Below are 13854 nucleotides of genomic sequence, written 5' to 3' on the forward strand. Positions count from 1 at the left end.
TGAGTTTTTACCGTAGAATACGTGTTTATTTATGCTATTCGAACATTATTTATTGATGTGTTTAGTTTCTAGGTATTTTATCCGATGTAGATAACCCTACTTTTGGTGTAGTGCTTTGGGATACGTTCACAGACTACAGATATCGTTACGTTTTCTTGTTACCCTCTTTATCGAAGCGGTTATGTTTTTATACGTTTCGTTGTTATTGTGATGAAAACATGTTAAGCAATGTCTCTTTACGCCGCTTGTTATCCTTTAGTAATAAAAAACGAAACGCATCATCTGAATCGAACCATGATATCACGAAACAAAGATTTTTGCCAAATAGTAAAACCCGAATCATAAAACGTGCGCCCCGCGCAAAAGTAGTTTCCCAAAATTGTAATGAATCCGATTTGAAGGTGAAAAATAGTAAAAATGTAGACTCTTCGGTAAATAAAAACAGTAATGTTTTTAATGAAGACTTGGGAGAATTTCGTTTGAATGAAATTAATGTTCAAATGCTGTCAAGAAACATTTGTGAACAACTTTTTGATAAACTTCATGAAAACACTTCTCCGAATTTAGATGTTGTCAAAAGGTAAGAAAAGAAAACACCCTTTTTTCTTCAACTTTGCATAATTCAAACTCAAAAATACACGTTATGTGAAAACAAAAAATATATTGTATCAGTTATCTGGTTATTTTTCATAATAATCACTGACCCAGGTAAGTACTTGATTGAAATAAAAATTTTAAATTATTCAACTCGAAAACATTAGGTATTTTTTTCCAAATTTGATTTTTCAAATATTGAATTATTTCTGGTTGACATTTCAATTTTTTAAATATTTTTCCTTCAAGTAACATTATGTCGCATTGAGTAATGTTGTAATATTTTGAATTATTAGATGTAAGGGACAATTGCATGATCATGGGATGAAAACAGAAGACTGTCCTAAGCTTCTTGATGTGAATTTTAAATTACCGAAACTGCAAGGAAATGATATCCTGGAGCATTTTTACAATATTGGAGAAGAACAAAGCTTTCCTTACAAAAATCTTATAGATAAGCTTATTGAGAATGATATTCCGCCTATTCCAAAGGTAAATTTATCACATTTATAATATATATATTCAACATACTGATTTAAAATTTATACTGTAGAATCATAGAATAGTCCAGAAACCGCATACGCACATCAAACAGAAGGCGACTTAACTACTCATAAATGAGTAGATTTACGTTTTGACCCATTAGTTGCTTCATAGACGTCGCTCAGTACGCAACTCCTGATTTGAATTCAACTATGCAGTGTTGTGTCCTTTTAAAGTGTAGAAATACTGCTAGGATCTTAAAGAAACAGGATGCAATCACATTTCATGTGTAAATGAATGCGTATGTAACAAATGCATTACTAAAAAATTGAATTATTTTTCCATCTGCCAGATTGTCGAATAAACAAAATGAACATTTCGTTAGTGTTGCCAGGGTAGTAATTTTCTACCCTACTTTGCTCATCTAATGAAAAAAAGAATGAAAATTAGACCTCGGGTTAAACAACGCCGTGGGGGACATTTGAACGACATTATCTTTAAAACATAAAATATTATTTTACATGATATAAAAATATCAATTTTATGTGAAATATTTTTTAAAAAATATTTTAAGTTCAAAGTTCATTAATTCAATTACTCTTATTAAAAGACTCTTTACTTATCTACTCTGTTGTGCCAATCAATGTTTCCACGTGCACAATAAAATTATAAAGAAATTAACAGATTGCTTTTTTTTTACCTTACATTTGTGTTATAATTATATTTTTTCCCATCGTGCAACATTACGCGATGACATCAGGAATGCGCGCGGTGAAAGTGGGGCATAGTGGGGGAATTATCGGACACAGTCCGATGTATACAAATATGATTCTACGCTCCATCTGGACTATTCTCAATTCTGTGTGTAGAATACATTTTTCGGGCTTTGTTAATATCTTGTCGGGGTCTACGTTCGAAGCGCACGGAAGATATGCAGCAGTGTACTGTGATGCTGTCTGGTTGAGCTTAGAAAAAAAATAGCCGGCCAATGTTCATAAATATGTTATATTCTTGAATATCTAGGTGCCAGTTTTTATCACATTATTACCGTGTACCTCGAACGTGGAGTCCGTCTATAGTTCTAACTTTTATTTATTTACTTATTGTTATACTAATGCAGTGGTTTATGCACCATTAGGTTTGGATACAATATTTTTTCTGGTAATTACAGCAGTGGAAATGTGCACCAGGATGGCACCAGTATGGGAAAGATGGTGTAGCCGTTCCAATTGATTATCCTCCAGAAGAAGCGCTGGTATTTGATATTGAAGTTTGTATGAGTGCGGGGTTCAACCCAACATTAGCATGTGCCTTGAGTCCTACACATTGGTAAATAGTTTTCAATGTTTTTTTTATTTTTAATCTTTTCATTCATTTGATTTTCATAAATGTTTCATGTTATTTATATTCAAAGAATTAAATTTGTAGTTGAGCATTTCAAACAATCATCATTTGCATATGGCACTGCCTTGATACAATAAATGCAACGAGGTAGTTATTATTAAAAAAAAATATATTTATAAATAAATATTTGCATTCTTATAATTTACGCAAATATTTCAATTTTGGTGGCCATTTTCAATGAGTTGTAAATAACTTCTTATTAGAAAATGGAAAAAGTTGGGGTAGAGTGGGGTTCAAACCTCAGACCTCTGATTTGTGAGTCCGCAACGTTAATCACGGGACCGCAACGTTAATCACGGGACCGCAACCTGATTCATCATTTTAATCGTACCTGTAACTCCACTTTATTATTCTGGGTGTCCCCCTGTTATCATTCTGTCTCGCCAAGTGTCCTGCCCACTGCAATTTTAATTTTACTGTATGAACCATGATATGATATAAAAATGTTGATATGATAATGTTGTTCGAATGGCAAAGGGGTAATTATTCCTATTTCGAAATAGAGCAATCTCCTAATCTTCATTGGCGAAACGTAGAACTAAAATGGAGCTTATATGAATTTTCAAAATACTTAATACTATAATTGATGTCCCATATCTGTTGCAATCAATTTCTTTTCATGTTTTCAACCGTGTCACCAGAATTCAAAATCTGCTATTTGTCAAATCTTCTAAGCGCAGCTTTTGTTTTTATACCCCTATGTCCAGAATGTATAGATTAGTCGATTCATCAAACAACTTGAAATTTTTTGGGATGGATCTTCCGGTTTTTTGTAGATCTCTTCGCCACTAAAACATTGTGGGATGAAGATGGATCGCATGCTTTAGCTTGGAGTGTTATATGCTAATCGTGCTCTTGAATATATTGTATTCCATAATTTTACTGCACTTGTTACTGACTATTTGGCTGGTGGGGCAGAACTTCCCATCCGCTATTCTCCAAATAGTTTTTAACGGGTTGAGCAATATGTGGTCGAGCATTGTCATGTTGGAAAATCAATGTTTCGTGTCTGGTCTCCCATTCTGGCCGTTTTTCCTTCAACGCTCTGTTTAAACGAATCAGCTGTTGTCGGTACAGCTCTCCAGTAATGGTTTCACCCGGTTTTATAAGCTCACAATACCTTTTGGTTTCATCAAATACAGAGCATTATCTTGGCAGCGTAAATATTCTTCTTCGGTGTCGATTTGGCTGGTTGGCGTTTTCTTTGCAAAAAAGTGACTCAGCAAAACTTCCCGCAAATGCTGCTTTTTTTTTGACAATTTTCAAAATTTTCTATGGTTGAAAAAAATATGACACGCACAAGCAAATCAAACACTGTTGACTGATTTTGACAGCTTATGAATAGGGCTTCAAAATGACATGCATGTCAATGATTTGCTACAGCGCATACACAAGTGCTGACATCTAGTGTCAAATTCCGGTTTTTAAATTATAGACCTAATAGTAAATAAAATAATATATTACTTTTTTGTTTATTTAAATTTAAACTAATTGTTTTTTTTTGTCTTTTATGTTATTGTTCATTTAAGGTATGGCTGGGTCAGTCAAACTCTTCTAGATGGAAGTGCTCAACCTCGAGATACAATACACTATGGCTTAAGTGATCTTATACCTCTGGAGAGTTTACCTAGCGCTAAAGGTTATAAACTTAACGAAAATCTCCTCAAACCAAAGCTCGTTGTTGGACATAACGTATCCTATGACAGAGCTCGAATCAAGGAACAGTATTGGTTAGTTCGAACAGGTAAATATGTGTCTTAATTGGAAATTATTGTCTGTTTGAGACCACAAACAAGTTTTTAAAAACTAGTTTTTATTTGAAATAATTTAAAACCCTTACGGATTATTACATGTTAATTAAAAAAAATATTATAAATAAAACTAGTTTTTTATAGTAATTTCAAATTATATTATTTATTTATTTATAAACGCCCAGGGGGCTCTTATGATATTTAGTTAACAAGTACATAAAGTATTATAGCAGTTGACATAAAATAGAATCAATTATTTCACTGATATGTTGATAATTTATTTAATGCACAAAATACACAATTTTATCATAGGCACAATTATATGTTTTTTATGTCCCAACTTGTTTGAAAAGTTGGGACTCTTCGATATATAAATCAAAAATATTTATTTACACACTAAAACAATATACAAGTTATCAATACAATATGCAAAATAATCAAAACAATGTACAAAATAATAATAGAAAAATATAAATAGTAAAAATTTATACATGTCAAAAAATGGAATGCAGAAAAGTTTAATAATAATACGTATGATAACCGATATTAACATTTTAAAACAATATATAAATAATCAAAACAATATACAAAATAATAATAGAAAAATATAAATAGTAAAAATTTATACATGTCGAAAAATGGAATGCAGAAAAGTTATATAATAATACGTATGACAGTGATGATATACACATATACGTATATGGATAATAATGAAGACAGCAGCGATGTTATATATTTATTGCCGAAGCAATTTCATACAGTGGTCTCTACCCCTCGATACAATCCAATTATGGATCTTCATCCTTAATATAGACCTTGTTTTTGAGAACTTAATATGTTCATCCAAGACGTTGAACACTCTTGGAGCTATATATGAAAAGTGTCTCCGAATTATATTTAAAAAAGATAAAGGAAATAAGTACAGATGAATAGAAATCAAAAAGAGGAGAAATGAGGGGATGGCCATTTGACGGAAAGGATAGCTAATTTGATAGCAGCAGGAGTGGTGTGGAGCGAGTCTAACAGCTCAGCATAATTATTAGCTGGTCTGTGGATGCTCGCCAGGGGAGGGGAGGATGGTGTGTGAAGTTTGACCAATTGTACTCACACTGGAACATGTGTTGGAGTCTGGTGGGTCTTGTGGGTACATGAAAGTTTATCAGGGACAGTAATTTAATTGAATTATGAATAATATTTATGCAAACAGGCTTAAATGAATCAAATGAAATGAATAGTTTAAACAAACAAATCATCACACTTGTTTCTCCGTCGGGGCAGGCAGAGAGGATAGAATGCCATATTCCTCTGTCTTTGCATACAGACCTCCCTTCCTCTACACTCATACACCTTGTCATGAAGGGCGCCGATTATTTTGACTTTTGACAGGTCCATCTTAAAATATTTGTTGGATTTTATCATGCCATATCTTTCTTAGTCTTTTTTTCTGCATTTATCAATATTCGCATTGTATTTTTTTTAGTCTATTCTTTCGCTGTTCAGTCCGAACCAATGCAGAGCTCTTTTCTTTGTCGATGATGGTTATCTCAGCCTTAAATAATGAATAGTTAATTTATTAAATAAAAAATTAAAACATAACATAACTAAGTTTTTAAAATACTCATTGATGAATTAATTTTGTTTGCAAGATAATGCTTTTAACTCTTTTGTGGCTATGATGTCACATGAGTCTACATAGAATGCAAGATTTGATATATCTCTCTTTTTTAAAAAATAATGAAGTCATATTTTGCAATGACAAGCCTAAATTATGTTATCGTTTTATAAATTATAAAAAAGCATGAATTAAATTCAAATCATTTTTTTTTTCAATAAATGTAATTCAAAATATCTCGTCTTTTGCTAAATGTAACAGAGCCATTTGCAAAATGATATTTTAGCTTTCTTTTAAGCGTTAAATTGATACATTCATGTTTATAAGAATAATGACGTCTTGTTTAATTTTAACTTTAGCCTTTCCCGTACTGTCCGAAAAACATCCACACAATACAATGCTGTGTAGTCATTACATTAAAATTAGAGATTTTATATCGGAGAAATGTAATGTTCGTAGGCAATTGGTTCAATTATTTATAGTCAAATTCAAAAATGATAATATTTTAAATCTAATTGCTAAAAACATTAAAAAAAACATTTAAGTTGGTAAGTGAAAATTCTTGATGGAAGTTCATTGTAATTTATTATATAAATAAAACACGAGTGATACTTTAATCCACAAATTTGGAATATCCAGTGACCGGTTTCATCGCTTTCGCGACATCTTCGCGACTGGTATCTTTATTAAAGAGTTAAATGTATTTATACAAAACTCATTAGTTAACCCAAAGAAAATTTGTTGATAATGATCCTTAAGATAAAAATAACTTTATTTAATTTACTTACATATAACTTTGAATTATCTATCCTTACCTCTGTTTTGTATAAATACATTTAACTCTTTAATAAAGATACCAGTCTCGAAGATGTCGCGAAAGCGATGAAACCGGTCACTGGATATTCCAAATTTGTGGATTACAGTATCACTCGTGTTTTATTTATATAATAAATTTTAAAAAACATTAGCTTGTGCTCGCAGCTTGGGCGAAAAAACCACCCTCGTCGAAAGCCAAATGGCTACTAACTGGCATCTGAGAGAAGTGCTAGAAACTTTGCTGTTTGTCTCTCCTGCTCCCGAATATACCTGTATTATCGAGAGCGAGACCTAAAAAGTGTGTGAGATAATTATATTCAATATTATAAAAGGTTCTCGGCAACGCACGACTTTAATAAACTTACTTCTTTATTGGTGATTTATCTCCGATTTTTGATAAAATGCTTTTTCTGTTCCTAATAACCATTAATTATTTAATAAACAAATATTTTAACCAATACGTAAATGTATAACGGAAGAATTCCAAATATCTTAACCCATAATTTTTTATGTTTGTGGAGATGTTTAAGTTATTAGATGCACTGTGTACTAGCTACATATCACTGGGAAGGGAGAGTTCGGTAGTCAGATGGCAGATGGGACCATCTGTAATTTTCAAAAATGTTCAGGAGGGCTGAAATAAGACTTAATTTCATGACTTTAATCCCTAAACTAAAATATTTTCAAGTTACTTTTCAACGATAAAATACCATTCTAACTAATGCTGTTTTTTTTTTCTTTTTTCCATGTGTATTTACTGAAATATTATTTTAAAATTTTTAAAACTAAAACACAGAAAAAAATACAGATGGTCCCTTCTGCCATCTGACTACCGAGTTAAGAAACAACTTTTTTCCTTTGAATATTTTTCCATACAACAACCCTCTGGACACAACCCGTGTTGAGGCATTCAAATAAATACAATGTGTAAATGAAAGTCCTTAATAAAGAAAAAAAAGTATTAAATTTATTTACCTTTTCATCTTCGTTTAATATTTTATTTATTTTTTGGCTTAAGCTTCAAGGTTGGATGACATCGGCTGCTGCTGGTGAAAATCAACAAATATAGCATACAAGCTGCTCTATCAGATCAAGTTTTTTAATACCGCATCTCTTAAATTCATTAAAAAATTCTTCATCTTTCCACTACCATTTGTAATTTTGCAGGCACTCGATTCCTCGATACAATGTCCATGCACGTCTGTGTGAGCGGCGTGACCAGCTACCAAAGGGCCGTGTTGAAATCTAAAGATAAAGAAATTGATCCTGAAGATGAATATTGGATGCAAATCAGCTCCTTGAATAGTTTGGCAGAGGTAAATATGGTTTCATTCTAATGTTTATCTTTCCGTACATAAATTCCGGATATTCTTCTCATGGAGAAAATTGACATATTACTTTCATTGATTTAATAATCAATGGAAAATTCACATTCTACAATCGATCAATTATGAATAGCCGATTAAATAGTAGTACGCTAGAACCTCTATTTACAATTTTAAAATAACACTGTACAAAAATCGATACATGTATGTATTTTTTAAACATTAATTTAGTAATGTGTAATACTGATATAATTATAGTATTCGCCTTTTGCATTCCCTACATCGCTCTTTTACTTGCTTTTATTTTTAAATTTTATTGTCGTGTTTTATTTTTAGATAAAATTTAAGTACAATAAATAATAAACAATGAGGAAGTTTAGTGTCTTTTTTTTATTTTTTAATTTGTTCATAGAATATTAAACTTAGCCAAAATTTTTGATTTTTTATTTTTATAAATCTTGTTATCAGCGCTATGATTTTTCAAAGTTTTGTATTTCTGAAATAACTCAGCGTGTGATGTCAGAGGTTGTTCTATGACAGTTCATCCGATTGGTTAGTTTACGGTGACCAAACAGGATATCCTGCAAAGCTCTCATATCATTGGATGGTTTATATGAACCTGTGATGTCATTCAAAGTAGTGAGTTTTTGTTAAATTATATTAAAAAAAAAAATTTCGTACATTTTTAAGAAATTTTACCGAACAATTTAATGCTCTAATTTTTACCACGAGAAAGAAATTATTTTTTGTATCTAATTTCCTGTATGACTGAAGTTCTTCATTTAATGTTTTTTGAAATCTCGTTTTTTTTATTCGTTACTGCGTGGAACATATCCACCTTAGAGTAAAAATAACTCAATTCTGCTACAGAGTTGCCTATACAGACAATAATCATTCTAGAATTATCAATCACAGAGTTAATTATAGTTTACAGCAAAACAATGGGCCATAAGTACTCGGGTCAGGAATTGCAAACACAGCGATGAAACCATCCGTTACATGTTTTTTGTCAAACTAAAAGCCAAACCAAAAATTTACAACGTTTTTGTTCTATGCAATAGTGCGAAATGGCATCTCTATGGCTGTAGCGCGTTATTACTCCGATATATTCACAGTATAAAAAGAGGTTCTGGTGTATTGCGGATTGCAGATCATTGGTTCACTCCCTGATGTACCACAGCTCAATTATCATTTTCTAACATGTTTATTTACAATTTAATAAAAATAGGTCTAAAATTGAAAAATGGTACATCATAAGCTCGCAAATATTCCCTGTTTAAAAATAAAAATATGTGTATTGTTCATCTTCTTTTAGGTCCATAAGCTTTACTGCGGGACAGAAATATCGAAGGAATCTAGAAACATATTTGTTGAAGGAAGTCTAGAAGATGTGAAAAACAACTTTCAAAATCTGATGGATTATTGTGCTGGTGACGTTATAGCTACTTCATCAGTGTTGAGAAATCTCTACCCCATGTTTAAGGAGAGATTCCCACATCCGGTCACCCTTGCTGGCATGCTAGAATTAGGTAAAATTGGTTTAAATTAAAATGAAAAATTGATTTAAAAATACGCAACATATTTTGAAACATTATTCATACCTAATTTGGAAGATTATGGTGTCATTGTCACTAACATACTTGATATATATTTTATGTTTGTATTTTTTTATCAGTTTTTTGTCTTGATTCATTTACCTATATAGCAAAATGTTTGTTTTTTGTTTTACTGATTACATACGTATTGAAAAAAACTTTAGTTAACTGAATATTATATTATGGTATATATTTTTTTTTATGAAGAGGGTATGAATGAATGTAACCATAATGTTTTCTGTGACTTCTTTCTCATTGAAAATATATATACACTTATGTATATGTTTATAAATTTGTATAAACCACTTTAATTTTGAGTTGCACTTCGACCGGTTTCGACAGTTTAATTCCTGACGATGAGATAGTTACCTCGAAATCAGTCGAAGTGTAACTCAAAATTAAAGTGGTTTATACAAATTTATAAACATACAGGGTGTTCTTTAAACCCTGTCACATCCGAAACCACGATGATCAGTATGGACAAGAAGACATAATGGCATATTTAAAAAAATATTTAGAACAAACAAAATAAAAATAAAAAAAAATTAAAAAAAACAATCGGTTGCCTACTTCTGCAGGGGAGAAGTGAGGGGAGCTCGGCCATACGGTTGCCGGCGTTTCATATCCGTATGCAGAGACAAAACTTAAGGTGAGGAAAGTACATTCTAATCTCAAATGCAGAGAATAACCCGAAGGTGAAGACAATAGAATGTACTTTCCTCACCTTAAGGTTTGTCTCTGCATACCGTATGCAGAGACAAAACTTAAGGTGAGGAAAGTACATTCTAATCTCAAATGCAGAGAATAACCCGAAGGTGAAGACAATAGAATGTACTTTCCTCACCTTAAGGTTTGTCTCTGCATACCGTATGCAGAGACAAAACTTAAGGTGAGGAAATTACATTCTAATCTCAAATGCAGAGAATAACCCGAAGGTGAAGACAATAGAATGTACTTTCCTCACCTTAAGGTTTGTCTCTGCATACGGGTATCAGACTCCCCCCCTCGTTTCTCCCCTGCAGAAGTAAGCATCCATTTGCTTTTTTTGATATTTAATTTTTTAAAATTTTATTTGTTCAAAAAAATTATTTGATGTGCCAATATGTCTTCTTGCTCATACTGATCATCGTGGTTTCGGATGTGACAGGGTTTGATGAACGCCCTGTATAAGTGTAAAATGTCATACCACAGAGTGAAAAATGTTTTTGATAACAATAACGAAAATTCGTATTTTTCTTTTATTTATAAACCCTCACAAATTAAACAATGTTTGATTATGTCCAAATGCTTGCAGACTGGCTGGATTTCCTCCCTAGGGAGTTGTTCATATTTAAATTTATTTCAACAGAGAGGGAAAATTTGAAAATTGGAAAATTGTTTTCAGGCGTTGCCTAGTAGGTGATTTGGTTCAGCCGGATGAATCTCACCCACGTGATAAAGGTTTCAGCTCTTTTACCTCACAAAAGTCAACAGATGGAAGATTTGAGGAAATGTGGATGTTCAAACATGGGCAGAATGGTGAATGTTACACAGTGTGTAAAGTGGCCACTTAAACCAGCCAATGACAGGTCATAAGCCCTGTAAATGCCTAGACTTCCATATCCCCTTCTCAAAAATTTTCCCTCTCTGTTGAAATAAATTTAAATACCTCACAAATTACATTAATTGAAAAAAATAATGTTATGTTTTTTTAAATTCATATTCTATTGTTAATGATAATATTTAAACATCTTTTGTAAAGGTTGTCTGGTAGTTTATTGTACAATAATTTCAGTCCCTGGATTATTAGTCTCGACTGTCCTTGTCTCGTTTTAGAATGTTGTATGTATATGATATTGTTCAGGTATTCTCGTATTGTGTCTATGTTTACTACATTTTTTTTCAAGTATTAGTTCTTTGTCTACAATTTACATCATAAATTTTATTTTAATTAAAAAATGTATCATTCTGTGGCCTGAAATGACCGTTATTTTATGCCGAGTTCTTTTTCTATTCAGGTTCTCCATATTTACCTGTAAATTCCAACTGGACAGAATACATTAATTCATCAGACCTTACTTACGAAGATGTGGAATTGGAGTGCAAATTACTTTTGGCTAAAAAAGCCGACAAAGCTTGCCGATTGATGCACAACCAGCAATATACCAAAGATCTCTGGATGTGGGACCAAGACTGGTCAACTCAGGAGCTGAAACTAAGAAAGGAAAAATCCATAATCATTAAAAGATCTAAAAAGGGAAAAGAGGATTCAGAACCAGTAAAGCAAAATGAAATGGAAAAATTCTTTGAACGAGCTTCAATCCTTAGCTCCGATGAACTTGCGATGAATCCGAATGATGATAAAATCTTCGGTGCATTTGATTATAAAGGAGTCTTCAGTCTCTTCCGGATCAAAGATAATTATATTTCAAACAGAGAGAAGTCGAAGCTCGACGACGAGGCTGCAGATCCATTTCCTGATCCCCTTGAAATAAAGTTCAAGGATTTGTTTGATAAGGCAAGCCTGCTCCCAATCAGGAGGCCATTCTTGCCAGGATACCCGGCCTGGTACAGAAAACTTTGTACCAAGAATGGAAAAGATGAAGAAAGCAATTGGGTGCACGGCCCCCATCATATAAGCACCAGTATGCAGGTAAATCTAATTTTGTATGTGTTTAAACAATTGTACATCAAATATACACTTCCAAAATTATATAGAATGTCTAAACTAATGTGTTTTCAACAGTAATTATGAAGATCCCAATTAATCGGAGGTTCTTATTTCTTATTTTTACTTCTCTTGAATAAAGATCCTAAAAAAAGAAATTGAAATTACCTTTAGAAATAACAAGTATTGAAAAGATAAAATTATTTAAATCGAAATTAAAAAATCATGTGAAACCCTCTCTCTCTCTCTCTCTCCGATGGCGCTAAAGCCCATATCGAGCTATGGCCTCCTACAACTTTCGCCTCCAACTCTGTCGGTCCTCAGCCGCCGTCTTCCAATTTGCCACCTGGAGAAACTGCGCTGCATCCTTTCTCACTTCATCCTCCCATCTCAGCCTGGATCTTCCCACTAATCTCTTTCCTCCCGGGTGTCCGCACATTATTGTTTTAGGGACACGTGAGTCAGGCATTCGCTGTACATGTCCGGCCCATCGTAATCTACGCATCTTCATATGTGCCGAGATGCATGTGAAACCCACTCCATCCTAATTTCCATGCCGTATCAATTGATTTTTGTAATCAAATATCATCATTCCTTTCCGCTCCCTAGTTGGAGCATATGGTATCCACAAAAAGCCTCCATGCATCTCTGTCGGCTGCTAACTTCTTTGCTTCCTCCCTAGTCACGTTCTCATCAGGAAGTTCCGACATAAACTGCTGGTGAACTGTCAGCAGTGGACATCGAGAACCTGATGCCTTGTAAAGTAGGCAGGCGCGGTTAAGGCTCTCGAAGGCATCTGCAGTATATGGCCTAGCCAACTGTATCAAATATACTTACATAAATATTTTTGTAAATCTTTCCAGTCACTGGACTAACCCCAGCCAAGGACACTTTTATACTTATTTTTACATTATACTCTTTTTTTATTAACGAGAAATACAGATAGAAAACTTTGCATATCTGTAGACAGAAAATCATATTCATATAGTATCTTTAGTTTTATATACGTATAACAAAATATCGAGATACATAGACGAGTAGTCTCTGAATGGGTGAATTCAAAACCACAGTGCTGTTTTTATTCACATTAATTACCTATTGAAATATTGAAATGTATTGTAAATTTCTAGATAACACCGAAACTGATGTCTCTGTCCTGGGAAGGGTATCCTCTTCATTTCATCAAAGGTCATGGCTGGGGTTTTCTGGTGCCGTATAGACAAGACAGACCAACCCAAGATGAAGTCACAGTCAGCAGTGATGATGGCGAGAAAGGGGACAATGTTCCCTTTGAAACTCTGGTGGAGCGTTGTCCCGTAGTTGACCCAAAGCAACTCTCAGCCAACTGTACGCAGAGTGAAGGAGTGTTAAAAACTCTTTGGAAAGATGTGGAGGTGAGTTGAATTTTACAAAATGTATCATCATCATTTCCATATCTGCACCCAGTGGTGCATAGGGCGCTATATTAGAATTCCAACTGCAGCGTGTATTATTATTATTTTTTTTTTTTAAAAGAAATATTTGCGTTCTTATGATTTACCCAAATATTTAATTTTGAGGGCCATTTTCAACGAGTTGTAAATAACTCACTATTAGAAAATGGAATCAAGTTGGGGTAGAGTGGGAT

The 13854-nt window shown here is 33.0% G+C and overlaps 2 protein-coding genes across 3 annotated transcripts in view; both read left to right on the plus strand.

Moving 5' to 3' along the window:
* Positions 1 to 13854, plus strand: part of LOC148276852 (putative RNA-binding protein EIF1AD) — a 118737-nt gene that overhangs the window by 122 nt on the left and 104761 nt on the right. The gene's annotated exons all lie outside the window — the stretch shown is intronic.
* Positions 1 to 13854, plus strand: part of PolG1 (DNA polymerase gamma, catalytic subunit tam) — a 53180-nt gene that overhangs the window by 111 nt on the left and 39215 nt on the right. The window contains exons 2-9 of one of the 2 annotated variants that reach the window (XM_088233661.1): positions 66 to 580; positions 891 to 1086; positions 2249 to 2406; positions 4011 to 4225; positions 7828 to 7976; positions 9301 to 9514; positions 11578 to 12212; positions 13358 to 13621. In XM_088233661.1, coding sequence (XP_088089787.1) covers positions 219 to 580; positions 891 to 1086; positions 2249 to 2406; positions 4011 to 4225; positions 7828 to 7976; positions 9301 to 9514; positions 11578 to 12212; positions 13358 to 13621 — 2193 coding nt within the window. In that variant the 5' untranslated portion in view covers positions 66 to 218. The remainder of the gene's footprint in view (positions 1 to 65; positions 581 to 890; positions 1087 to 2248; positions 2407 to 4010; positions 4226 to 7827; positions 7977 to 9300; positions 9515 to 11577; positions 12213 to 13357; positions 13622 to 13854) is intronic. The other variant, XM_088233662.1, reaches the window with a different exon arrangement.

Source organism: Micrasema longulum, unplaced genomic scaffold (genome assembly GCF_059751315.1).
Source record: "Micrasema longulum isolate JH-2025_06_02 unplaced genomic scaffold, ASM5975131v1 h1tg001137l, whole genome shotgun sequence".
NCBI lineage: Eukaryota > Metazoa > Arthropoda > Insecta > Trichoptera > Brachycentridae > Micrasema > Micrasema longulum.